Raw genomic sequence first — 27,840 nt, 5'->3', positions numbered from 1 at the left:
CAAAAGTGAATCTCCCACTGTGCTAATGCTGTGGAGGACTTGCAGCTCATCTGCATATCCTTACAGCCTTCTCCGGGGTGACACCCAGGTCCACTCCGATCCACTCAGGGCCTCCGCTCTAGGTGCCCAGCGCTCCCACCAGGTGCTGTGGAGGACTTGCAGCCCTTCTGCATTTCCTCACAGCTGTATCTGGGGTGACTCCAGGTCCACCCCGATCTTCCCAGGGCCCTCGCTCCAAGTGCACAGAGTTTCCAGGTGCTTTTTGGCTAGGATCAGGCGACCCTCAGGGGGAGGAATGCTGGCTTCGGCCTAACCCCTGGTAAGCCTTTCCTCAGCTGAGAGGTGCCCAGCTCTACCACCGCCTGCCTTTCAGGTGCTGTGGAGGACTTGCAGCTCATCTGCATATCCTTACAGCTTTCTCCGGGGTGACACCCTCCCTTTTCTCTCCAAATTACTTGAGCATGCTGTTCACCACCGCAGCCTTGATTTTCTCTCCTGACATGCTATTCTTGACCCACTACAATCTGATTTTCGCCCTCGCCATTCAACCAAATCTGCGCTTACTAAAGTCTCCAATGACCTATTACTGGCTAAATCCAGAGGTCTCTATTCCATCCTCATTCTTCTTGATCTTTCCGCTGCTTTTCACACTGTCGATCACAGCATACTCCTCGATACCCTGTCCTCACTTGGATTCCAGGGCTCTGTCCTTTCCTAGTTCTCTTTCTACCTCTCCCTCCGCACCTTCAGTGTTCACTCTGGTGGATCGTACTTCTATCCCTCTGCCTGTCGGCGTACCTCAGGGTTCTGTTCTTGGTCCCCTCCTCTTTTCTATCTACACTTCTTCCCTTGGTTCATTAATCTCATCCCATGGTTTTTCCTACCATCTCTATGCTGATGACTCCCAAATCTACCTTTCTACCCCTGATATCTCACCTTGCATCCAAACCAAAGTTTCAGCGTGCTTGTCTGACATTGCTGTCTGGATGTCTCAACGCCACCTGAAATTAAACATGACCAAAACCGAGCTTCTCATTTTTCCCCCCAAACCCACCTCCCCACTCCCCCCGTTTTCTATTTCTATTGATGGCTCTCTCATTCTCCCTGTCTCCTCAGCTCGAAACCTTGGGGTCATCTTTGACTATTCTCTCTCCTTCTCTGCTCATATCTAGCAGATCGCCAAGACCTGTCATTTCTTTCTTTACAACATCTGTAAAATCCGCCCCTTTCTTTCCAAGCACTCTACCAAAACCCTCATCCACACCCTTGTCACCTCTCGTTTAGACTACTGCAATCTGCTTCTTGCTGGCCTCCCACTTAGTCACCTCTCCCCTCTCCAATCGGTTCAAAACTCTGCTGCCCATCTCATCTTCCGCCAGGGTCGCTTTACTCATACTACCCCTCTCCTCAAGTCGCTTCACTGGCTCCCTATCCGTTTTCCATTCCTGTTCAAACTTCTTCTACTAACCTATAAATGTACTCACTCTGCTGCTCCCCAGTATCTCTCCACACTCGTCCTTCCCTACACCCCTTCCCGTGCACTCCGCTCCATGGATAAATCCTTCTTATCTGTTCCCTTCTCCACTACTGCCAACTCCAGACTTCACGCCTTCTGTCTCGTTGCACCCTACGCCTGGAATAAACTTCCTGAGCCCCTACGTCTTGCCCCATCCTTGGCCACCTTTAAATCTAGACTGAAAGCCCACCTCTTTAACATTGCTTTTGACTCGTAACCACTTGTAACCACTCGCCGCCACCTACCCTCCTCTCCTCCTTCCTGTACACATTAATTGATTTGATTACTTTATTTTTTGTCTATTAGATTGTAAGCTCTTTGAGTATGGACTGTCTTTCTTCTATGTTTGTGCAGCGCTGCATACGCCTTGTAGCGCTATAGAAATGCTAAATAGTAGTAGTAGATGGTGTCGGGCTACTACTTTCACCCTCTTGTACATTTCAACCTCTTCTTCCACCTCAGTCTCACTGTTTTTCTTCCTTCGAAGTCCACTCCATCCGTCTATTTGCTCCTCTGCCTCTCCGAGTAGCAGTCATTTATCAACCCCCTGATAAGTCCCTTTCTTCCTTTCTCACTGACTTTGATGCCTAGCTTTCCTTCTTTCTTGAACCTTCATCTCCTTCCCTCATTCTTGGAGATTTTAACATTCATGTTAATGATCCCTCTGACTCTTATGCTTCTCAGTTTCTTGCTTTAACATCCTCTTTCAATCTTCAACTGTGCTCCACTCCCCCCACTCACCAGAATGGCCACTGTCTTGATCTTATCCTCTTCTCAAACTGCTCACTCTCCAGTTTCTGTGCCTCAACTCTTCTCCTCTCTGACCATCATCTGATAACTTTCACACTTCAACACCCTCCTCCCAGTCCTGTCCAATCTTAACCAATACATTTAGGAATCTTCAGGCTATTGACCCTTCTACTCTGTCCTTCACTGTTTCAAATCTTTTCTCTACCACTATGTTATCCAAGTCTGTCAATGAGGCTCTCTCTTCCTATAATACTATTCTCTCCTCTGCTCTGGATACTCTCGCTCCTCCCATTCCCCTTTCTGTAAAATGTACCAAACCCCAGTCTTGGCTGATCTCTAGAATCCGCTACCTACGTTCCCGTGCCCGCTCTGCCGAATGCCTTTGGCTGAAATCCCGTGCCCATGTTGACTTCATACATTTCAAATTCTTGCTGACCTCCTTCCAGTCTGCTCTTTTACTTGCCAAACAGGACTATTACATCCAGTTGACAAATTCTCTTGGCTCAAACCCTCGACGTCTCTTTGCCACACTGAACTCTCTCCTCAAAGTGCCTTCACCTTCAACCCCCCCCCCCCCCCCCCTTCACTTTCCCCCCAGACTCTGGCTGAGTACTTTCAAGATAAGGTTCACAAGATTAAACTTGAATTCTCAACCAGGTCACCTTCACCTCTCCTTCCCTTAGTCCATTCTCTCAACCCTCCAACCCCTGCCTCCTTTTTTCCTTTTCTGAAATCACTGAAGAGGAAACTACACATCTTATTTCCTCCTCGAAACTAACTACCTGTTTCTCTGATCCTATTCCCACCCATCTACTTAACACTATCTCTCCTACTGTCATCCATTTTATCTGTCATATCCTCAATCTTTCACTGTCCACTGTGACTGTTCCTGATGCCTTCAAACATGCCGTAGTCACACCACTCCTTAAAAAGACCCCTTCATTGGACCCTACCTGTCCTTCCAACTATCGCCCCATCTCCCTCCTCCCTTTCCTATCCAAGATACTTGAACGTGTTGTTCACCACCGTTGCCTTGACTTTCTTTCATCTCAAGCTATTCTTGATCCACTTCAATCCGGCTTTCGCCCTCTTCATTCAACTGAAACAGCGCTTGCTTAAGTCTCCAATGATCTGTTCCTGACCAGATCCAAAGGTCTCTATTCTACCAAAACCCTCATCCACACCCTTGTCACCTCTCGTTTAGACTACTGCAATCTGCTTCTTGCTGGCCTCCCACTTAGTCACCTCTCCCCTCTCCAATCGGTTCAAAACTCTGCTGCCCGTCTCATCCTTCTCGATCTATCTGCTGCTTTTGACACTGTTGATCACAGCCTTGATACGCTGTCCTCACTTGGATTCAGGGTTCTGTTCTTTCCTGGTTTTCTTCTTATCTCTCCCAGTGTACCTTTAGTGTATACTCTAGTGGATCCGCCTCTACTTCTATCCCACTGTCAGTTGGTGTACCTCAGGGATTTGTCCTGGGACCTCTTCTTTTCTTCATCTATACTTTTTCCCTTGGTACTCTGATCTCATCCCATGGTTTTCAGTATCATCTTTACACTGATGACTCCCAGATCTACCTCTCCACATCAGAAATCTCAGCCAAAATCAAGGCCAAACTATCAGCCTGCCTGTCTGACATTGCTGCCTGGATGTCTCAGCGCCATCTGAAACTAAACATGACTAAGACTGAGCTTCTTATCTTTCTCCCTAAATCAACCTCTCCTCCTCCCCCATTCTCTATTTCTGTGAATAACACACTCATCCTTCCTGTCTCATCAGCTCGTAACCTTGGGGTCATCTTCAACTCCTTCCTCTCCTTCTCTGCAGTGGAGGAGTGGCCTAGTGGTTAGGGTGGTGGACTTTAGTCCTGGGGAACTGAGGAACTGAGTTTGATTCCCACTTCAGGCACAGGCAGCTCCTAGTGACTCTGGGCAAGTCACTTAACCCTCCATTGCCCCATGTAAGCCGCATTGAGCCTGCCATGAGTGGGAAAGTGCGGGGTACAAATGTAACAAAAATAAAAATAAAAATAAATTTTCAGCAAACTGCTAAAACCTGTCGTTTCTTTCTCTATAATATCACCAAAATTTGCCCTTTCCTTTCTGAGCACACTACCAGAACCCTCATCCACACTCTTATCCACACTCTTATCACCTCTCGCTTAGACTATTGCAACTTGCTTCTCACAGGTCTCCCACTTAGCCATCTCTCTCCTCATCAATCTGTTCAAAATTCTGCTGCATGACTAATATTCCGCCAGTGTCGTTATGCTCATATTAGCCCTCTCCTCAAGTCAATTCACTGGCTTCCTATCCATTTACGCATACAGTTCAAACTCCTCTTATTGACCTATAAGTGCATTCACTCTGCAGCTCCTCAGTACCTCTCTCCACTCTCATCTCTCCCTATATTCCTCCTCGGGAACTCCGTTCACTGGGTAAATCTCTCTTATCTGCACCTTTCTCCTTCACTGCTAGCTCCAGACTCCGTTCCTTTTATCTTGCTGCACCATATGCCTGGAATAGACTTCCTGAGCCAGTACGTCAAGCTCCATCTCTGGCCGTCTAAGCTATAAGCCCACCTCTTTGATGCTGCTTTTAACTCCTAACCCTTATTCACTTGTTCAGAACCCTTATTTTATCATCTTCACTTTCATTCCCTTATCTCTTGTTTGTCCTGTTTGTCTGTCCTAATTAGATTGTAAGCTCTGTCGAGCAGGGACTGTCTCTTCATGTTCAAGTGTACAACGCTGCATACGTCTAGTACCGCTATAGAAATGATACGTAGTAGTAGTAGTAATTTTAGGCGATACAGGGTTGCATTGCTGCTGTTTATAGTAGGTGACTAGGTGTGATAGAAACTTTATTTTTTATTAATTTAGATATATCATGGCTTAGATATATTATGTGGCACTTCTTTATTTGTATTTGTTAAGTTGGGCAAATGCTTATAATCAATTTCAACCTTCTCCTTATATTTTACCATTTAGAGGAATTATAGCTCATAGTCCTTCTTATACTTTTGCTGCTCCTAAATCTATCAGGGTTGTAGTTGGTAATCACCCTTTTAATACATCTAGAAAGAGTAACAAGATGGTGGAGGCTATTATTAAGAATAAAATTGCAGAGCATATACAAAAACATGGACTGATGAGACAAAGTCAGCACGGATTTAGTGAAGGGAAGTCTTGCCTCACCAATCTAATGCATTTTTTTGAGGGGGTAAGCAAACATGTGGACAATGGGGAGCCGGTTGATATTGTATATCTGGATTTTCAGAAGGCGTTTGACAAAGTGCCGCACGAAAGACTCCTGAAGAAATTGCAGAGTCATGGAATCGGAGATAGGGTATTATTATGGATTAAGAACTGGTTGAAAGATAGGAAGCAGAGAGTAGGATTGCGTGGCCAGTATTCTCAGTGGAGGAGGGTAGTTAGTGGGGTCCCGCAGGGGTCTGTGCTGGGTCCGTTGCTTTTTAATGTATTTATAAATGACCTAGAGATGGGAATAACTAGTGAGGTAATTAAATTCGTCGATGACACAAAATTATTCAGGGTCGTCAAGTCGCAGGAGGAATGTGAACGATTACAGGAGGACCTTGCGAGACTGGGAGAATGGGCGTGCAAGTGGCAGATGAAGTTCAATGTTGACAAGTGCAAAGTGATGCATGTGGGTAAGAGGAACCCGAATTATAGCTACGTCTTGCAAGGTTCCGCGTTAGGAGTTACGGATCAAGAAAGGGATCTGGGTGTCGTCGTCGATGATACGCTGAAACCTTCTGCTCAGTGTGCTGCTGCGGCTAGGAAAGCGAATAGAATGTTGGGTGTTATTAGGAAGGGTATGGAGTCCAGGTGTGCGGATGTTATAATGCCGTTGTATCGCTCCATGGTGCGACCGCACCTGGAGTATTGTGTTCAGTACTGGTCTCCGTATCTCAAAAAAGATATAGTAGAATTGGAAAAGGTACAGCGAAGGGCGACGAAAATGATAGTGGGGATGGGACGACTTTCCTATGAAGAGAGGCTGAGAAGGCTAGGGCTTTTCAGCTTGGAGAAGAGACGGCTGAGGGGAGATATGATAGAAGTGTATAAAATAATGAGTGGAATGGATCGGGTGGATGTGAAGCGACTGTTCACGCTATCCAAAAATACTAGGACTAGAGGGCATGAGTTGAAGCTACAGTGTGGTAAATTTAAAACGAATCGGAGAAAATGTTTCTTCACCCAACGTGTAATTAGACTCTGGAATTCGTTGCCGGAGAACGTGGTACGGGCGGTTAGCTTGACGGAGTTTAAAAAGGGGTTAGATAGATTCCTAAAGGACAAGTCCATAGACCGCTATTAAATGGACTTGGAAAAATTCCGCATTTTTAGGTATAACTTGTCTGGAATGTTTTTACGTTTGGGGAGCGTGCCAGGTGCCCTTGACCTGGATTGGCCACTGTCGGTGACAGGATGCTGGGCTAGATGGACCTTTGGTCTTTCCCAGTATGGCACTACTTATGTACTTATGTACTAACTAGAAACTGCTCGATAAATTTACTTACTATGCACATAAATCAGTCTCATTTCCTTATCAAGCAGTTTCAGCCTGGTGCTCTTTGCCTGTTAAGATTTGGATGATTTCATCATATTTGGTATATTGTAAACAGTTAAAGGCTTATTTGTTTAAAAAAAAATCTTCATTAGGGTTTTCTTTTTTTTTTTTTATTTCATAATTTTTATTAGTTTAAATTAAACTTAAACAGAAATACACTGTTAAGTGAAAAACAGCCAAAAAAGAAAACATTTTACATATTCCATTTACATTATACGTCAATGGCTTCCTTAGACCTCAAAAGTTGGGGGGATTAGAATAAGTGAAGATACCTTTACTTTAACAATTTCAATAAATTTAAAGGAAAATAGTGACACCGCAATCTCAATCCTATTTATTATCTCTATCATTAGGGTTTTCTTTAGTATCTACTGGATTTAAATTTCTTTAACCATGAATTATTTTGTAATTGGATTTGAACCTAGATTTGCGATTAGCAGACTATAAGCACCATTACCATTAGGTGGCTTACAAATTTTTAAAATTTGCTTTTAGAAACAGGACGTTTTCCAAGGCCACTAGGTAACATCATTCCAACACCTATTTTGAAAAATGCTAGTCTAGATCTTACTCTACCTTCTAGTTTTAGATCCAAGGTCAATATTCCACTACTTCCTAAAATGATGGAGTCAGTTACTGTGGAATTGTTATCTGATTATTTATATTCCCACAATTGTCTCAGTTCTTCATAGTTTGGTTTTCGCTCATCTCATAGTACAGAATATCTTCTTTACACCTTAATAGCAGAGGCCAAATCTTTCTTAGCAGGAGGCAAGGACCTTATACTATTATAGTCCGAACTGACAGCGGCCTTTGATACAGATGATCATACTATTTTATTTTCTAAATTTTGGGGGGGGGGGGGATTACGGGCCCAGTTGTGAACTGGTTTCAGGAATTTTTATATAGCATGCATTATAAAGTTAAAATGAACAATATGTTCTCTACCAGCTGGGTTCCTCAATGCTCTCCACTTTCACCGACCTTGTATAATGTTTATATGATTGCTTTTGACATTGGATTTAGCTCACTTGGATGTCAAATTTTTTCCTATATGGATGATATGTTAGTGAAGTTTGGACAATCACAGTTTAACTTATATCTACATGTGTTACCATTTTAGAAGAGAGATGTAAAGACCATGATTTGAAGCTTAATAGAAATAAGACAAAACTTTTATGGTTAAGCCATCGAATCCATTATATTACAATTGATTTAACTTTAACAGACGGTTTATCTTTACAGATAGAAAGACTTCTGAAATTTTAGGTGTTCTTGACACTATAGTAACATAGTAGATGACGGCAGAAAAAGACCTGCATGGTCCATCCAGTCTGCCCAACAAGATAAACTCATATGTGTATACCTTACCTTGATTTGTACCTGCCTTTTTCAGGGCACAGACCGTACAAGTCTGCCCAGCAGTATTTCCTGCCTCCCAACCACCAGTCCCGCCTCCCATCACTGGCTCTGGCACAGACCGTATAAGTCTGCCCTCCACTAGCCTCGCCTCCCAACCACCAACCTCTCTTCCCCCACCTGCTCCGCCACCCAATTTTGGCTAAGCTTCTGAGGATCCATTCCTACTACACAGGATTCCTTTATGCATATCCCACGCATGTTTGAATTCCGTTACCATTTTCATCTCCACCACCTCCCGCGGGAGGGCATTCCAAGCATCCACCACCCTCTCCGTGAAAAAATACTTCCTGACATCTTTTTTGAGTCTGCCCCCCTTCAATCTCATTTCATGTCCTCTCGTTCTACCGCCTTCCCATCTCTCAGGCTTATTTTCGAAAGAGAAGGGCGCCCATCTTTCGACACAAATCGGGAGATGGGCGTCCTTCTCCCAGGGTTGCCCAAATCGGCATAATTGAAAGCTGATTTTGGGAGCCCTCAACTGCTTTCCGTCGCGGGGATGACCAAAGTTCATGGGGGCGTGTCAGAAGCATAGCGAAGGTGGGAATGCTTAATACATGGGTGTCCTCGGCCAATAATGGAAAAAAGAAGGGCGTCGCTGACGAGCATTTGGCCGACTTTAGTTGGTTCATTTTTTCTTGCAACCAAGCCTCAAAAAGGTGGCCAAACTGACCAGATGACCTCCCATTACTCCCCCAGTGGTCACCAACCCCCTCCCACCCTAACAAAAAAAAAACTTTAAAAATATTTTTTGCCAGCCTCAAATATCATACCCAGCTCCCTAACAGCAGTATGCAGGTCCCTGGAGTAGTTTTAGTGGGTACTGCAGAGCACTTCAGGCCGGCGGACCCAGACCCCCCCCACACCTGTTACACTTGTGGTGGTAAATGTGAGCCCTTCAAAACCCACCAGAAACCCACTGTACCACATGTAGGTGCCCCCTTCACCCCTTAGGGCTATGGTAGTGTTGTAGTTGTGGGTAGTGGGTTTTGGGGGGCTCAGCACCCAAGGTAAGGGAGCTATGCACCTGTGAGCAATTTCTGAAGTCCACTGCAGTGCCCCCTAGGGTGCCCGGTTGGTGTCCTGGCATGTGAGGGGGACCAGTGCACTACGAATGCTGGCTCCTCCCACGACCAAAGGGCTTGGATTTGGTCGTTTCTGAGATGGGTGTCCTCCGTTTCCATTATCGCCGAAAACCGGGGACAACCATCTCTAAGGTCGACCTAAATGTTGAGATTTGGGCATCCCCAACCATATTATCGAAACAAAAGATGACTGACCATCTTGTTTCGATAATACGGGTTTCCCCGCCCCTTCGCCAGGATGTCCTGCGAGGACGTCCTCAGGAAAACTTGGGCGCCCCGTTTGATTATGCCCTTCTATGCTTTCTCTGGAGCCACAAGTACATAAAGTTATCAAGTTGTTTTCTTTTTCAAGTTAAGACAACACCAGCATCTTTGTCTATTTTTCTCTGAAGAATATTTTGCTCTTATTTTATATTACCCTCATTAGACTACTGTAAAAGACTGTAAAAGTCTTTATGCAATAGTCACATCTAAACTTCAACAAAAACTTCAGACTCTCCAGAATACTGTGGCCAAGCTGATTTTCCATCTTAAGAAATTTGACCATGTTATTCCATTGTTGGTTCATTTATATTGGCTCCCAATCCAGCTTCATATTTTTTAAACTAGCATGTATAATATTTATAATTTTTGATAGCTCTTCCCCAGAATATTAAAAATCTTTATTTTTCTTCCTAGTGTTAAACAGACTCCTCATACTTCTAGGTCATGTCTGTTACATTATTTTTCCCTTTGCGTTATTCGTTATAAGAGTATATTGACAAATTCTATGTGTTATCAAGCTGTTCCGCTTTGGAACTCGATACCTGCAGAACTGATATCTTCAAATTCTTAATTTTTATTTTGTAAAGCTTTAAACCTATTTATTTAGAAGGTACTCAATACATCACTAACTATTTTTTATACTTAATTACATTTTCTTTGTGTTATCTGTTTTGAACCACTGCTGGGACTTGACGGAATACAAGCATCTCATAACACAGCATAACGGCATCAGTTGTACGCCTGGCGAACAAGCACATTGCCAAAAAACAATGGCAGAAAATTTGGCAAGAATACTGAAAGAAATTGCTTTGATACCATGCTGACAGAAAACATTTTAATGATAAAAGACACTCATTAAATCCTCTGGAAGTAAAAAAAAAAGAAAGCCATTAAAAAAAAAAAAAAAAAGCTGGGAAGAGCCCTCTGAATACCCAGGGACCATCAGCAAAGTAAGCATACCAACCATTAGTGAGGCAAGGAGCTTCCAAGGAAGAGTAAATTGTACTGGAGCACAAGAAATACTGATGGCTTTTGTGATGAATATATATGAACACTTTAAATTCTAAAGAACTCCACCACTTAAACTCAAAAAATTACTTCATAAACATGTACATGGTGACTAGATTGTGGTAACGTCTGTTTTCCCAAATTCAATTTACAAATTTTTAATTTGTTATTTTTTAATTGTTTCATTTTTTGGAGGAAAAAAGCCTCTGCGTGTCCTTGGTCATTAATATGTTTTTTATGACTCGCTGGACGTCAACTCTTCAATGGCTAAAAACCTCCATTTTTTATTTTAACTTTATCTTTCTTTCATAAATTTGTCTTGTAGCATATAATACTTATCTTTATTTCACCATCCGACGGGGTCCTGTTTCACCTTGTGGGCTTTCTCAAAGAAGGACCTGGTGTACATGCTTTATATCTCCATATACCCAGTCTTTTAACTTAATCCCTACCAATGACTTGCTAAGATAGCTGTATTACAAATCTGGCTTCTAATTTTAGGTTTTTAACTGATAAACACCTCTGATGTAAAAGAATTAAAATAGGTACCTAATATAATAATTTGCTATGTGAACATTCTAAAGAGTCTCACTGGGATCGTAACCACCTGCTGACATCACTGGCCAGCAGTAGAACCCTGCTTGCCTGACGTCAGCAGGGGGTTACGATCCCAGTGAGAGACGCGCGTTGAAGAACAGCGGGAGCGGGCAGAGACGTCCCTAAGTACACGTCGCCCCCTCCTCCAAAATCACCAACCCCCCTCTTACCGGGGTCCCAGCGGCAGCAGTGAAGAGCCTCGCGAGTCTGCTGCCTTCCCTTCTCTTTGCTCTCAGCTCTGACGCAGCTCTTCCCGCCCTTGTGGAAACAGGAAATGAGGGCGGGACCAGCGTCAGAGCTGAGAGCGAAGAGAAGGGAAGGCAGCAGACTAACGAGGCTCTTCACTGCTGCCGCCGGGACCCCAGTAAGGGGGGGGGGGGGGTAGCAGAGGGGGGTTGGTGATTTTGGAGGGGGGGGAGGGCGACGTGCACATAGGGGGATGGGCGGGTCCAGTGTTGGGGAGGGGAGGGCCGCGGGTGGAGGCAAGGATGTGTCTGTGAAACAGAGAGGAGGGGGGACTGGAACTCGGGGGAGGGACAGAGGGAAGGAGAGAGAGAGAGGGAGGGAGAGAGAGAGAGAGAGAGAGGGAGGGAGGGAGGGCCTGGAAATCGGAAGGGATGAAAGGGCCTTGGGACTTGGAGGGGACAGAGGGAGAGAGCAAGGGAGGGAGAGAGGGATAACCTTGCTAGCGCCCGTTTCATTTCTTACCGAAACGGGCCTTTTTTACTAGTTTTTTGAATAAACACAGTAACGTGGAGGGGCATAATCGAACGTCGGCGGCCAAATAGATCGCCGGCGATCTATGTTGGCGGCGGCGCTACAGCTGGCTGGAACCGTATTATCGAAAAAGAAGGCCGGCCATCTTTTTTTTTCGATAATACGGTTTAGCCCGGCCAAATGCCATGGAGTTCGCCGGGTTTGAGATGGCCAGGTTTGTTTTTCAGCGATAATGGAAAGTTATGTCGGCCATCTCAAACCCCGGCCAAATTCAAGGTATTTGGCCGTAAGAGGAGCCAGCATTTTTAGTGCACTGGCCCCCCTGACATGCCAGGACACCAACCAGCCACCCTAGGGGTCACTGCGGTGGACTTCAGAAAAGCTCCCTTACTTTGGGAGATGAGCCCCCCAAACCCACTACCCACAAATGTACTGCACCCACTAAAATTGCTCCAGGGACCTGCATACAGCCTTCTAGGACTTATTGCTGCTGTATAACTATTTGGCACACCAGTTCACACCTGAAGACTAATCTCTCTGAAGTCCTTTCTTGAAATAACCACGTTTACTCACAGTTAACTGCAGATCAGAGGTTGTGCCCCACTGGCGAAGAGTCCCCTGGTACTAAGATTAGCAGTAGGTCAGAGCTGGCACAATGGTGTACAATGCCCTCTTTCAACACCATTCAAGGTAAGAACTACGTTCTCTAACGTGGGTAACACAGGAAAGGGAACTAAAACTGGCTTACAAAAATGGCCACTACCGCATGGACTACAACAGGAAACAAATCAGGGCACACTCTGACCCAGTTAGCAGGGGGGAAAAGCACCATGGGAGTAGAGCCCAGTACCCTACACCCACCACAATGCATTGCTAATGTGACTCTGCAGGGCACCTAACAGAAAAGGTGTCACACTCACCCGAGAGCCACATCGCAACCAGGGAAAGGCTGTCGGAGGATACAACACATTCTGCTGTCATGAAGGTGGGTACGGCATTTGAGGCTGGCATACAGGCTGGCAAAAAAGGTTTTTAGTTTTATTTTTTTAGTATGGAAGGGGGTTTTGGTTTTGGTGACCACTGGGGGAGTATGGGGAGGTCATCCCCCATTCCCTCCAGTGGTCATCTGGTCAGTTGGGGCACCTTTTTGAGGCTTGGTTGTGAAAATAAAAGGACCAAGTAAACCCGGCGAAATACTGCTTAACGCCGCTTTTTTTTGTTCATTATCGGCGAAAGCCGGCCATCTGGTAGCCACGCCCATGCCTGCCTATGTCCCGCCTTCGCTAATCTACCGACACGCCCCCTTGAACTTTTGCCGGCGAAGCGACGGGAAAGCGGCGATGCTGTCTAAAATGTCGCTTTCAATTATACCGATTTCGCCGCTTTTAAGAACTCGCCGGCCATCTCCCGATTTGTGTTGGAAGATAGCCGGCGATCACGTTCGATTATAAGCTGGATAGTAACATAGTAAATGACGGCAGATAAAAGCACTATTTCCCCTAGTATTCTCTCACCCTTCACGTGACTTGTCTTGTATCATCCACTCAGTTTTTGTGCCTTTTCTGTACTGACTCCCACGTGACACAAATGTGCATATTTGATTCCACTGGAAAGGGTACCAAGGAATGGCACCTGCGGTGGCGTTCCTAGGGGCGCTGACACCCGGGGCGGTTCGCCGATGCGCCCCCCCCCCCCCCCCCCCGGCGAAAGGACACCCCCCACCCGGCAAAAGAACCCCCTCCCCCCCCCGGGTGCACGCTGCTGGGGGGGGGGGGGGTGCCGCGCGCCAGTCAGCATCGTTCGTTTCCTTGCTCCCTCTGCCCCGGAACAGGTTACTTCCTGTTCCGGGGCAGAGGGAGCATGGAAACGAACGACGCTGACCGGCACTTGGCACCCCCCCCAGCGGCGTGCACCCGGGGCAGACCGCCCCCACCGCCCCCCCTTGGTACGCCACTGGGCACCTGTAGTATGAAAATGCCAAAAAATGCTGATTTACATTTTACAAGAACCTAGGAATAAAAGCCCTAATTATAAAGAAGGAAAGATAGGGGGATAAAGATGTGGGAAATCCCACGTAGTTGTGAATCAAAGCTTAAGAAGCTACGGCCCTAACTGAGGCAGGTCCTGATTGAAACAGATGTCCAGAATGGAGGCAGATTCTAGCTAAAAAAACTGAAACAATTCCAAAAGGGAGACAGATAGCTATAAGAGATAGAAAGACTCTTATTCTCTATGACAAAAATGATCCTCTCCCTTCCCTCCTCACCTTGGTGTTGGTGGAGAAAGATTCATTTCCCATCCATTCTTGCCACCTTTTTCTATCCCTGGCTCATCTTCAGCTGTATGCCTCACAGCTGTCTTCAACTTGCTTTCTCTTGGGGGTATTTCCTCAGTTGTCTGCTTAGACTGGAGCCTAGGTTGTCTCATGATTTTGACTGCTGCTAGCTTTCCATTTCCAGCTTCTTCTTCAGACGGAGCATCTGCCTTCAGTGCTTTCTGAGAATAAATACACAAGGATACTTTGTTGGACATACCCACACTGGGCAGCTGTGCAGTTTAAAGAGCCACAGTCACTCTCCTACATTATTGTGCTGAATACCCTAGTGTCATGATTACTGTCTGCAGCCTCCCACTTCTGCACTAAGACTCTCCCATGCCATGCTATGTGACCTCTCACCTCTGTCATCATCTTTTTCTTGGCCTCTTGGGCCATTCTTTGCCGGGCTTTGCTAAGGATCTTAGACTGACCACTCTTTGGAGCCAGGGAGTGGGTTTGGGTCTCCTTCAACTGCTGCTGCTCTGGAGGCAACTGGGTAGTGAATGGATTTTCAATCCCGTGCTCTGCTGTATCATCAATGACTTTAGTAAAGGAAAACAGAGAATAAGGATTACAAAAATATCTGCATGGATTATGCGATAAAAAAAACAGTGAGAGAGACAGAAGTAGAAAGAGAAAGAATAAAAAGAGAAAGAGTTAACAAGTAAATAACAGAAAAAAGGGCTGAAAAAGACAGAGAGAGAAAAAAGGGAAAATTTATTGCAAACATGACTGGTAGACAAGAAGAAGATATAACAATGAGCTGCTAGGACTCACTGGTGACTCTGCCAGCAATGAAAGGATGGTACAGCAGGTCTGGCCAAGACAGTCTCTGTCGGGGATCCTTTGTTAATAAACCTTGGAGAAAACTCTGAGGAAGAATTAAAGCATTTTTATACTATGAGCTACTATGCACAAAACATATTAACTTATTATACAGAAGCTATGAACCAGCCAGCCAGAATAAAATTACATCTCTTATACCAAAAAGATATTATAATATAGTAGCATATTGCAGATAAAGACCAGCATGATCCATCTAGTCTGTGCAGCGAAGCAGCTAGTCATACCTTCAATATGCCTTTGTTGGGGATTGAACCTGCTGTTCCGTGCTGCTCTGTGCAGGTTACACCCTCTATGTCTCTTTTGAAATGTGAAAGTCATTTGTTTTGCTTTGATCCCATTCTCTTCCCTAAGGAAAATGGCAACATCCTACTCACCCCAATACCAAAAGATCCCAAGAAAAAAATCAAACGAAATCACTAACTACCGCCCAGTAGCATCAATTCCACTGGTGGTCAAACTGATGGAAAGCATGTAACCAAACAACTTACTTACAGTGGTGGAAATAAGTATTTGATCCCTTGCTGATTTTGTAAGTTTGCCCACTGACAAAGACATGAGCAGCCCATAATTGAAGGGTAGGTTATTGGTAACAGTGAGAGATAGCACATCACAAATTAAATCCGGAAAATCACATTGTGGAAAGTATATGAATTTATTTGCATTCTGCAGAGGGAAATAAGTATTTGATCCCCCACCAACCAGTAAGAGATCTGGCCCCTACAGACCAGGTAGATGCTCCAAATCAACTCGTTACCTGCATGACAGACAGCTGTCGGCAATGGTCACCTGTATGAAAGACACCTGTCCACAGACTCAGTGAATCAGTCAGACTCTAACCTCTACAAAATGGCCAAGAGCAAGGAGCTGTCTAAGGATGTCAGGGACAAGATCATACACCTGCACAAGGCTGGAATGGGCTACAAAACCATCAGTAAGACGCTGGGCGAGAAGGAGACAACTGTTGGTGCCATAGTAAGAAAATGGAAGAAGTACAAAATGACTGTCAATCGACAAAGATCTGGGGCTCCACGCAAAATCTCACCTCGTGGGGTATCCTTGATCATGAGGAAGGTTAGAAATCAACCTACAACTACAAGGGGGGAACTTGTCAATGATCTCAAGGCAGCTGGGACCACTGTCACCACGAAAACCATTGGTAACACATTACGACATAACGGATTGCAATCCTGCAGTGCCCGCAAGGTCCCCCTGCTCCGGAAGGCACATGTGACGGCCCGTCTGAAGTTTGCCAGTGAACACCTGGATGATGCCGAGAGTGATTGGGAGAAGGTGCTGTGGTCAGATGAGACAAAAATTGAGCTCTTTGGCATGAACTCAACTCGCCGTGTTTGGAGGAAGAGAAATGCTGCCTATGACCCAAAGAACACCGTCCCCACTGTCAAGCATGGAGGTGGAAATGTTATGTTTTGGGGGTGTTTCTCTGCTAAGGGCACAGGACTACTTCACCGCATCAATGGGAGAATGGATGGGGCCATGTACCGTACAATTCTGAGTGACAACCTCCTTCCCTCCGCCAGGGCCTTAAAAATGGGTCGTGGCTGGGTCTTCCAGCACGACAATGACCCAAAACATACAGCCAAGGCAACAAAGGAGTGGCTCAGGAAGAAGCACATTAGGGTCATGGAGTGGCCTAGCCAGTCACCAGACCTTAATCCCATTGAAAACTTATGGAGGGAGCTGAAGCTGCGAGTTGCCAAGCGACAGCCCAGAACTCTTAATGATTTAGAGATGATCTGCAAAGAGGAGTGGACCAAAATTCCTCCTGACATGTGTGCAAACCTCATCATCAACTACAGAAGACGTCTGACCGCTGTGCTTGCCAACAAGGGTTTTGCCACCAAGTATTAGGTCTTGTTTGCCAGAGGGATTAAATACTTATTTCCCTCTGCAGAATGCAAATAAATTCATATACTTTCCACAATGTGATTTTCCGGATTTAATTTGTGATGTGCTATCTCTCACTGTTACCAATAACCTACCCTTCAATTATGGGCTGCTCATGTCTTTGTCAGTGGGCAAACTTACAAAATCAGCAAGGGATCAAATACTTATTTCCACCACTGTATATAAACAAATTCACAATATTACATGAATCACAATCAGGATTTCGCTCCCTCCATAGCACTGAAACAGTACTAATTACCCTCCTAGCCAAATTCAAGCAGGAAATAGCAACAGGCAAAAGCATACTTCTCCTCCAATTCGACATGTCCAGTGCGTTCGACATGGTAAACCATAAAATACTACTAAGACTCCTAGATTACTAGATTGGCGGACACATACTTAGTTGGATCAAGGGTTTCCTAACCACTAGAACATATCAAGTGAAATCAAACTCAAACATATCACCATCGTGGAAAGCACAATGTGGAGTACCTCAAGGATCACCACTAACCACTATCACCGATCCTTTTCAACCTAATGATGACCCCACTAGCCAAATCCTTATCCAACCAAGGCCTTAACCCTTTCATCTATGCAGACAATGTCACAATATACATTCCTTACAAACGTGATCTGACAGAAATCACCAACGAAATCAAGCTCAGCTTGAATATCATGGACACAGAAAAAATACACTGTCTCATCCTCTCATCCAAATACATTACGAACAAACCCACAAACATAAACACCCCAGATTATACCCTCCCTATCTCTGACAGCCTGAAAATTCTCGGTGTTACAATCAACCGTAACCTCACACTAGAGAACCAAGTGAAATCTACAACAAAGAAAATGTTCCACTCAATGTGGAAACTCAAACGTGTGAAACCATTCTTCCCGAGGGAAACATTTTGCAACTTGATATAATCAATGGTACTAAGCCATGTAGACTACTGCAACGGAATTTATGCAGGATGCAAAGAACAAATTATAAAGAAACTTCAGACTGCTCAAAACACAGCAGCCAGGCTTAAATTTGGAAAAACGCAATTCGAAAGCACCAAACCCCTCCAAGAAAAACTGCACTGGCTACCAATCAAAGAATGTATTACCTTCAAAATCTGCACCCTGGTTCATAAAATTATCTACGGCGAAGACCCGGGATACATGACAGACCTCATAGACCTACCAACCAGAAACACAACAGGATCAACATGAACATACCTAAATCTCCACTTCCCAAGCTGCAGAGGACTCAAATACAAATCAACCTATGCATCCAGCTTTTCCTACATAAGCACACAACTATGGAACGCATTACCAAAAGTCGTGAAAACAACTTATGATCACCTAAACTTCCAGAAATCATTAAAAACTAACCTATTCAAAAAGGCATACCCTACCGACCCAACTTAAATGCCTGTACCCTGCAACACAACGAAACCAAAGCTCGTAATGGACATATAATAGCTCTTCCTCTCTACAATTCCCTAATGTGTCTGTGCACACGAACCTTATTCTACCACAGCATTACTGTATTTGTTCATACCGGAATTGGCGAACGCCTTTACAGTACTATGTAAGCCACATTGAACCTGCAAATAGGTGGGAAAATGTGGGATACAAATGTAACAAATAAATATATAGGCTGTTCTGAACAGCACTGAAAAATTAGCTCCAGAACAGCTCGGGGAATTAAAGCCCTGATGATAAAAAACTAATGGCATGCAAATTTATGCACGCTAGTAGTTTTGATCAAGGGGGGACTTCTGTGGGAGGATTGTACCTCGGCATGCGCCAAAGGCACAATCCTCCCGCAGAAGTTGTTTGACAGGTCCAGACTGTCAAAAAAAAGCCCGGACCTGTCAAACATATGAACGCAAGGGGCTGGAGGTCCAGTGGAACTTCAGACCCCTGAACCCCACACCACCAGACAGAGAGGGCTAGAGAGCAGGAGGTTTGGCGGACCTCCAGCCCTTCATGTCACGGCTGTGGCCGTGCCCCTGCGTCCAGACACCCTTTTTCCAGTGATCTGGCTCTGTGGCTTCTCTGGACTGCTTTGTTCCTACTTTGATGCATCTGCTGCCTGGTGCTCCTGCAATCTAAGCCTCATTGCAGTCTACTCAAGCCTCATCCCAAGTTATGACATCCTTTATAAGCACCTTGGAACTCTCATGCCTTTGCAACAGGTCTTTTAACCTTGTCTTTGTGTTCCCTGTTTAGATCAGTTTCTGCTTGGCTTTGTTCCTGCATGCTTTGATTCCAGCCTGGCTTTGTTCCTGTGATCTTGCCCCTGAAGGACTGTTCTGTGTTTCTATGAGTCTTGTACTTGAATGCTTTATTTTTGTGTGTCTTGCTTTTGAACTTTGCTCCTGAAAGCCTGGCTCTAGAGCCACACCCTGCTCTTGGTGTCTGTAACAGTTTGACTCTACCCTTGGCTCCTGCTTTCAGTCTAGCCCTGCTTATGACATTTGCTAAAGCTGTGTTCCTGCTTTCTGCTAAAGCTAAGTTCTGTTCTTGCTTTCTGCTAAAGCCAAGCTCTGTTCCTGCTTTCTGCTAAAGCCAAGCTCTGTTCCTGCTTTCAGTTAAAGCCAAGCTCTGTTCCTGCATTCTGCTAGCCAAGTCTGTCCCTGAATCCTGTTTCAGTTGCCAAGCCAAATTCGTTCCTGTATCCTGTTCCAGTTGCCAAGCCAAGTCTGTCTCTGAATCTGGTTCCAGTTGCCAAGCCAAGTCCGTTCCTGAATCCGGTTCCAGCGAAGCCTGCTTCTGAATCCTGTTCTAGCCAAGCCAAGCCTGTTCCTGAATCCTGTTCTAGCCAAGTCCAGCCTGTTTCTGTATAGTTTTGCTTCTGCTTGTTCTTGTTGCCTAGCTCCTGCCATGTTTTGTGTCTAGCCTTGCTTTACTACTACTACTACTACTTTAACATTTCTAGAGCGCTACTAGGGTTACGCAGCACTGTACAATTTAACAAAGAGAGACAGTCAAAGAGCTTACAATCTAATAGACAAGTGAATGGTCGGTCCGATAGGGGCAGTCAAATTGGGGCAGTCTGGATTCACTGAACGGTAAGGGTTAGGTGCCGAATGCAGCATTGAAGAGGTGGGCTTTAAGCAAAGACTTGAAGACGGGCAGGGAGGGGGCTAGTTGTGTCCGGATCCAGTCCTTGCCTTGTCCTGTTCTTGCACTTTTCTGGACCCAATTTTAATCCAGTTCTGAGTCTTGCCTTGTCCTGTCTGGGTACCAGTTCTAGCCCCTTTGCTTTGTTTTCCTTGCCTCGTCTGGATCCGGTCCATGTCTTGTCTGTCTTGCTTTGTCTAGTCTCCTGGCTTATTCTAGGCCTGTCTTGTCTAGTCCAGTCTTGCCTGTGCTTGTTTTGACACCTGCCTTGTGCCAGCCCAGGTGACTTATCTGCCTCAGCTCCGGCTGCAGTCCATGGGCTCACTATCCCTGACTTTGGTGACACTCCAGTCCCCCAAGTGGTCTAGCGCCTCCCCCCAAACCTCGCTCCCTTATCCTTGAAGACAAAGGAGGTAGTAGCACTCCCTTCTCATTCCAGCGCCGCCTCCAAAATTGTGGCACCCTGCCACTGCATCCTGGGATGTGCTAGGCAGGGCTCCCCTAAAATATAAGGGAGTTATCCCATATATGGTAGGGAAGCACCGCTCAGTATATCCTAGAATGCACTGGGCATGACAGGACGCCGTCATTTTTGAGGTAGTGCTGGAATAAGGAGGGAGTGCTAGACCACCTGGAGGGGGACTGCAGAGCTGGAGGCCCACCGAACCTCCAGCCCTCTCTGTCCGGGAGGGAGGAGTTTGGAGTTGCAGAGGCTTCTGTCCAGGGTGGGATAGGAGGCCTGCAAGAATGCAGATGCATGTTGGACAGGGCTCCTCATTCTTCCCCAATGCTCTGCAAACCCTAATGCCTGCTCCAAGCTGGTGTAGGGTTTGCCATAGCAGCAGCGTCTTGTTTGGTGCATTGCCCACTCAGTATTGAGAAGGAATAGCTAACGCCCTATTTAGAATGCATTTGCATGCTACTTGCACTCAGAGCCGGCAAGCTCATTGTCTCATGCATTCGCCGACTCTCATCATGTGGTGGGAGCAAATGCGGTCACTAGTACAGTGCTAATAGTCTCTAGCTCAAGTGTTTGCTTCTGATCATCGAGGCCAATGCCTTTTTGAATTCGGTCATTGTTTTCGTCCCCAATCACCTTCACCAGAAGGACGTTCCAGGCATTCACCACCCTTTCCATGAGAAATTAGATCTTACTTGCTAATTTTCTTTCTTTAAGTCCCTCCAGACCAGTTCAGATGCATGGGTTATTTACTCCTACCAGCAGATGGAAACTGAGAACAAGTGGCTTGAAGCAGCCTACAAGTAGCCTGTGCAGCCTTGCCTCTGTCAGTATTTTCACATGAAAGAATGCAATTTCAACCCCAGGAACCAAGAACATAAAACTCTTGAAATAGGGAACATGCCACAGTAGACAAGTAAACAAATTCTTGGCAATCAGAAGCCATTCATAAGAGATGGAGAAAATTGTATCCACTGGGGCAGACATCAAAGAACAACAACAGCTGCCCCCCGCCTCCCCAATATCATGTTCATACCTAAGTAATGCCTTGCTCTTCTTCTACTTCAATGGCTAAAATCCAGATGAAAAGGAGGGTACTGGACTGGTCTGGAGACACTAAAGCAAAGAAATTGGCATACAAACTTGTCCCTGTACCAGCAAACTGGTCACCCTGGGCAGCAACATAACATCTTCCACCAACTGACAGTCCCATACAATGGCAGCCGTATAACTGACAGCACAACGACCTATCCTGTGAAGCCATGCTGCCCGGGCCACTGTGGAAGCCAAATTTAGGCTCTTAGGTAGAAAGCTAGTCCAGATCCTCCAGGGTAGCATTTTCAAAAATGCTCCCCATTCCATAAGCAGGAATGAAAAGGCAGGCAGAGCTCCAAAGTCTCAATGTGTGGTTGAGATGATGGTGCAGGGATGAGGGATTTAGATTTGTTAGGAACTGAGCAACATTCTGGGAATGGGGGAGACTGTTCCGAAAGGATGGGCTCCACCTCAACCGGGATGGATCCAGGCTGCTGACGCTAACTTTTAAAAAGGAGATAGACCAGCTTTTAAATTAGAATTGGGGGGAAAGCCGACAGTCACCCAGGAGTGTGTGGATCAGTGTGGAGTATCCTTGAAGAATACTACTGAAACAGGACATTTAAGGAATCCCAGTAGAGAGGTTTCAACAATGCTGAAAGTAAGCCAGGTGTGCTTAATGAGAAAGCAGGATAAAGAATGCACATTATCCCCTTCAACTTCTAAGCAGCTTGTAGATCCAAGGGAAAAACACAAGCTGAAGTGCCTGTATACAAATGCTAGAAGCCTAAAAAATAAGATAGGAGAGTTAGAGTATATAGCACTAAATGATGAAGTAGATATAATAGGCATCTCAGAGACTTGGTGGAAAGAAGACAATCAATGGAACACTGTGTTAACAGGGTATAAATTGTATCGCAATGATAGAGAGGATCAAATTGGAGGGGGTGGGGAGGCTTATGCTATATGTTAAACAGGGAATTGAGTCAAATAAAATAAACATTCCACATGAAACAGATAGCAGTGTGGAATCATTATGGATAGGAATTCCGTGTGTGAATGGAAGGAGTATTCCTGTAGGGCTGTACTACTGTCTGCCAGGACACAACAAACAGACAGATGAAGAAATGTATACAGAGATCAGGAAAGCTGGCAAATTGGGCAACACTATAATAACGGGTGATTTCAATCACCCCAATATTAACTGGATAAATATTACATCAGGGAGTGCAAGGGAGATAAAATTTCTAGATGTAATGAACAACTGCTTCTTGGAGCAACTGGTCCAGGAAGCGACAAGAGGGGGAGACATTTTGGATCTGGTCCTTGGTGGCATGCAGGACATAGTGTGAGAGGTGGCAATGTTGGGTCCCCTGGGAAACAGTGATCGTAACATGATCAAGTTTGACCTACTATCTGGGATGAACCCGCAAAGGAAATCTACTGTAGCTGCATTTAATTTTTGAAAGGGCGACTATAAAGAAAATGAGGAAAACGGTTAAAAAGAAGTGAAAAGGATCGGCTGCTAAGGTTAGGACACTACATCAGGCGTGGACATTATTCAAAAAATACCATCTTGGAAGCCCAGACCAGATGCATTCCATGCATTTGCAAAAGTGGAAAGAAGAGAAAACAACAAACAGCATGATTAAAAGGTGAAGTAAAAGAGCCTATTACAGCCAAAAGATTGTCCTTTAAAGAATGGAAAAAGTCAGATACAACGCATTAATAAAGAAGGCTAAAAGACAATATGAAGAGAAACTTGCCACAAAGGCTAAAATTCACAGTAACTTCTTTTACAGGTATATCAGAAGCAGAAAGCTTGCGAGGGAATCTGTGGAACCGTTAGATCACAAAGGAGTAAAAGGGGCACTCAGGGAGGACACAGCCATAGCAGAGAAACTGAATGAATTCTTTGCTTCGGTCTTTATGGAAGAAAATGTAAGAGATCTGCCTGTACCAGAAATGGTTTTCAAGGGTGATGATGTGGAGGAACTAGAAGAAATCTTGGTGAGCCTGGAAGATGTACTGAGTCAAATTGACAAATTAAAGAGTAGTAAATCACCTGGACTGGATGGAATACATCTAATGGTACTCAAAGAACTCACGCATGAAATTTCTGATCTGCTGTTAGTAATATGTAACCTGTCATTAAAATTGTCCATAGTACCTGAAGATTGAAGGGTGGCCAATGTGACGCTGATGATGTAGTGTATCTAGATTTTCAGAAAGCTTTTGATAAAGTTCCTCATGAGAGACTCCTGAAAAAATTAAAGAGTCATGGGATAGGTGGCAAAGTTCCGGTGTGGATTAGGAATCGGTTATTGGACAGAAAACAGAGGGTAGGATTAAATGGTCATTTCTCTCAATGTAGAAGGGTGAACAGTGGAGTGCCGCAGGGATCAGTACTGGGACCAGTGCTATTTAACATATTTATAAATGATAAGGAAATCAGAACGACGCGTGAGGTAATTAAATTTACAGATGACACAAAACTATTCAAGGTTGTTAAAACACACACAGACTGTGAAATATTGCAGGAAGACCTTAGGAAATTCGAAGATTGGGCATCCAAATGGCAGATCAAATTTATCGTGGACAAATGCAAGGTGAGGCACATTGGAAAGAATAATCCGAATCATAGTTACCTGATACTAGAGCCCACCTTGGGGGTCAGCACCCAAGAAAAAGATCTAGGTGGTGTTGTAGACAATATGCTGAAATCTTCTGCTCAGTGTGCGACGGAAGACAAAAAACAAACAGGATGCTAGGAATTATTAGGAAAGGAACGGTGAATAAGACCGAAAATACTATAATACCTTTGTATCGCTCCATGGTGCGACCACATCTTGAGTACTGCATTTAGTTCTGGTCTCCATATCTCAAAAAAGCGGAACTAGAAAAGGTTCAAAGAATAGTGACCAAAATGATAAAGGGGGTGGAACTCATCTCGTATAACGAAAGGCTAAAAGAGATCAGGGCTCTTCAGCTTGGAAAAGATACAGATGAGGGGAGATATGATTGAGATCTACAAAATACAGAGTAGTGTAGTAGAAATAAATCAATTTATTGCTCGTTCCAAAACTGCAAAGAGTAGGGGACACTCAAGGAAGTTACATAGAAATATTTTTAAAACAAACAGGAGGAAATATTTTTTCACTCAACGAACAGTTAAGCTCTGGAACTCTCTGCCGGAGGTTAGCATATCTGTGTTTAAAAAAAGTTTGGACAAGTTCCTGGAGGAAAAGTCCATAGTCTGCTATTGAGACAGACATGGGGAAGCAACTGCTTGCCCTGGGATTTGTAACATGGAATGTTGTTACGATTTGGGTTTCTACCTGGTACTTGTGACCTGGTTTGGCCACTGTTGGAAACAGGATACTGGGCTAGATGGACCATTGGTCTGAGCCAGTACGGCTACTTATATGTTCTTACGTTCTCTTGCTGGCCAGTACTCGCTTCCAGCACCCCCTCTTCTCACAAAGGTCCTTCTGCATCTACACTTGACATCCAAAGGAAGCACATCTCAGCCTCTAACAGCTATTCTCTCTGCTCCCACTGGATATCACCTGAATTGCTTTTGCTTTTCTTTTTTATTTGTTTGCTGCCAGTGTCTCCTAATGATTCTCAAAGTTCTCTCCAATGCACCCTGGGGGAAAGCTGAGGCACATTCTCCCAAGCTGCAACAAAGTTCACCAGCTGCCTTGATGTAGCTCGCCTGAGGTACCATCTAGGACAGAACCCAACTTCTGCCTCACAAGATATTCACCTTTTTTGAAAATATCCTTCTTTGCCTTTTTTTTTTTTGGCCTACCAGAACCAGGACTGCACAAGAATCATATCTATCATCTGCTGGAGACTGTGCAAATACTGAAAGAGGTAGGGCTGAACAGGGTGTTTGATGGCTGCTTCAAGCCAGTTGTTTCAGTCACATCTGCTGGTAGGAGTGCATAAGCTATGCATCTGGACTGCTCTGGAGGTATGCTATGGAATTACTGATGTTACTGCATCTATCAGTAAATTACACACAACAACTAAGAAGTAACAGTGTAAGATATCTGAATACCCAGCGGACCGTATTTGGACAAAATTTGCTCTCACCACCGACATAGTTACCCAGGCGATCAAGAGATACTCCAACAGCCACTGCCAACTGGATACCTGTCCCAGCTACCTACTAAAATCTTCCCCCCATCGCTTCATAACACACCTCACATCCCATTTAAACTTCATGCTTCAACAAGGAACCTTCCCTAAAGAAAATGGCAACACCTTACTCACCCCAATACCAAAGGACACCAAGAAAAAAAACAAATGACATCACCAATTATCGTCCAGTAGCATCCATCCCATTGGTAGTCAAACTAATGGAAGGCTTGGTAACCAAACAAATTAATCAATACTTAGATAAATTCACTATACTATACGAATCACAATCATGATTCCGCCCTTTACACAGCACCGAAACAGTACTACTTACCCTCTTAACCAAATTCAAGCAGGAAATAGATATAGGTAAAAGCATACTTTTACAATTTGACATGTCCAGCGCATTCGACATGGTCAATCATAACATACTACTAAGACTCCTTGACTACTTCGGAATCAGCGGAAACATACTTAAATGGATTAAGGGCTTCCTAAACACTAGAACCTATCAAGTGAAAGATAGCACAAACATATCATCACCTTGGCAACCAGACTGAGGAGTACCGCAAGGATCACCACTATCACCGATCCTTTTCAACCTCATGATGACCCCACTAGCCAAGTCCTTAGCCAGCCAAGGCCTCAACCCATTCATATATGCAGATGACGTCACAATATATATCCCCTACAAACACGACCTGACAGAAATCATCAATAAAATCAAGCTCAGTCTGAACATCATGGACTCATGGGCAAACGCATTCCAACTAAAACTCAATACAGAAAAAACACATTGAGGGGCATAATTGAACGAAAACATCTATCTCCATGGGCGTTTATCTCTGAGAACGGGTCCGTGAAGGGGCGGACCAAACCGTATTTTCGAAAAAAATAGACGTCCATGTTTTATTCGACAATTTGTGAGCTGGGCGTTTTTGTTTTTCAGCGATAATGGAAAATGAAAGCGCCCAGCTCAAAAACGAATAAATCCAAGGCATTTGTTCGTGGGAGGGGCTAGGATTCGTAGTGCACTGTCCCCCCTCACATGCCAGGACACCAACCGGGCACCCTAGGGGGCACTTTTACAAAATAAAAAAAAAAAGGTAAAAGAGCTCCCAGGTGCATAGCACCTTTCCCTTGTGTGTTGAGCCCCCCAAATCCCCCTCAAAACCCACTGCCCACAAGTCTACACCATTACTATAGCCCTAAGGGGTGAAGGGGGGCACCTACATGTGGGTACAGTGGGTTTGGGGGGTTGGACGACTAATAAGCATTAAGCAGCACAATTGTAACAGGTAGGGGAGGGATGGGCCTCGGTCCACCTGCCTGAAGTCCACTGCACCCCCTAATAACTGCTCCAGTGACCTGCATACTGCTGCCAGGGAGGTGGGTATGACATTTGAGGGTGAAAATAAACAGTTGTGAAACGGCATATTTTGTGGTGGGAGGGGGTTTGTGACCACTGGGGAGTCAGGGGAGGTCATCCCCGATTCCCTCCAGTGGTCATCTGGTCATTTAGGGCACTTTTTGGGGCCTTATTTGTGGAAAAACAGGGTCCAGGAAAAGTGCCCTAAATTCTAGCTAAACGCATATTTTTTTTCCATTATTGGCGAAAGGCGCCCACCTCTGATCGGCCGATAACCAGGCCCCAGTTCCGCCATCACCACGCCTTCGACACGCCCCCATCAACTTTGTCCGCATCCGCGACGGAGTGCAGTTGAAAACGTCCAAATTCGGCTTTCGATTATACAGCTTTATTCGCTTTTGTGAGATAAACGTCTATCTCCCGATTTGGGTCACAATATAGGCGTTTTTCTATTTCGATTATAAGCAGGATAGTCTCACAATCTCATCCCAATATAACATATATTTATTTATTTGTTGCATTTGTATCCCACATTTTCCCACCTATTTGCAGGCTCAACGTGGCTTACATTGTTCCGCCATGGTTATCGCCAAAGCAGAGTAAAAGATACAATTAGTAATTACATAAGAATATGGGTAACATAGTGGAATAAAGCATCAGGTAAAAAGAGATCACAATCGGAATAACAATT

The 27,840-nt window shown here is 44.8% G+C and overlaps 1 protein-coding gene across 1 annotated transcript in view; it reads right to left on the bottom strand.

The window, feature by feature from the left end:
• Nucleotides 1-27,840, bottom strand: part of STK36 (serine/threonine kinase 36) — a 385,051-nt gene that overhangs the window by 301,751 nt on the left and 55,460 nt on the right. Inside the window, exons 7-9 of the mRNA XM_030208993.1 lie at nt 15,049-15,142; nt 14,632-14,813; nt 14,221-14,450 (exon numbers count right to left, since the gene is read on the bottom strand). Of these exons, the coding sequence (XP_030064853.1) occupies nt 14,221-14,450; nt 14,632-14,813; nt 15,049-15,142 (506 nt within the window). The remainder of the gene's footprint in view (nt 1-14,220; nt 14,451-14,631; nt 14,814-15,048; nt 15,143-27,840) is intronic.

The sequence above is a fragment of the Microcaecilia unicolor genome, chromosome 7, assembly GCF_901765095.1.
Source record: "Microcaecilia unicolor chromosome 7, aMicUni1.1, whole genome shotgun sequence".
Classification (NCBI taxonomy): Eukaryota; Metazoa; Chordata; class Amphibia; order Gymnophiona; family Siphonopidae; genus Microcaecilia; species Microcaecilia unicolor.
Note: the sequence above shows the minus strand (reverse complement) of the source record. Positions and strands in the feature narration are given on the sequence as shown.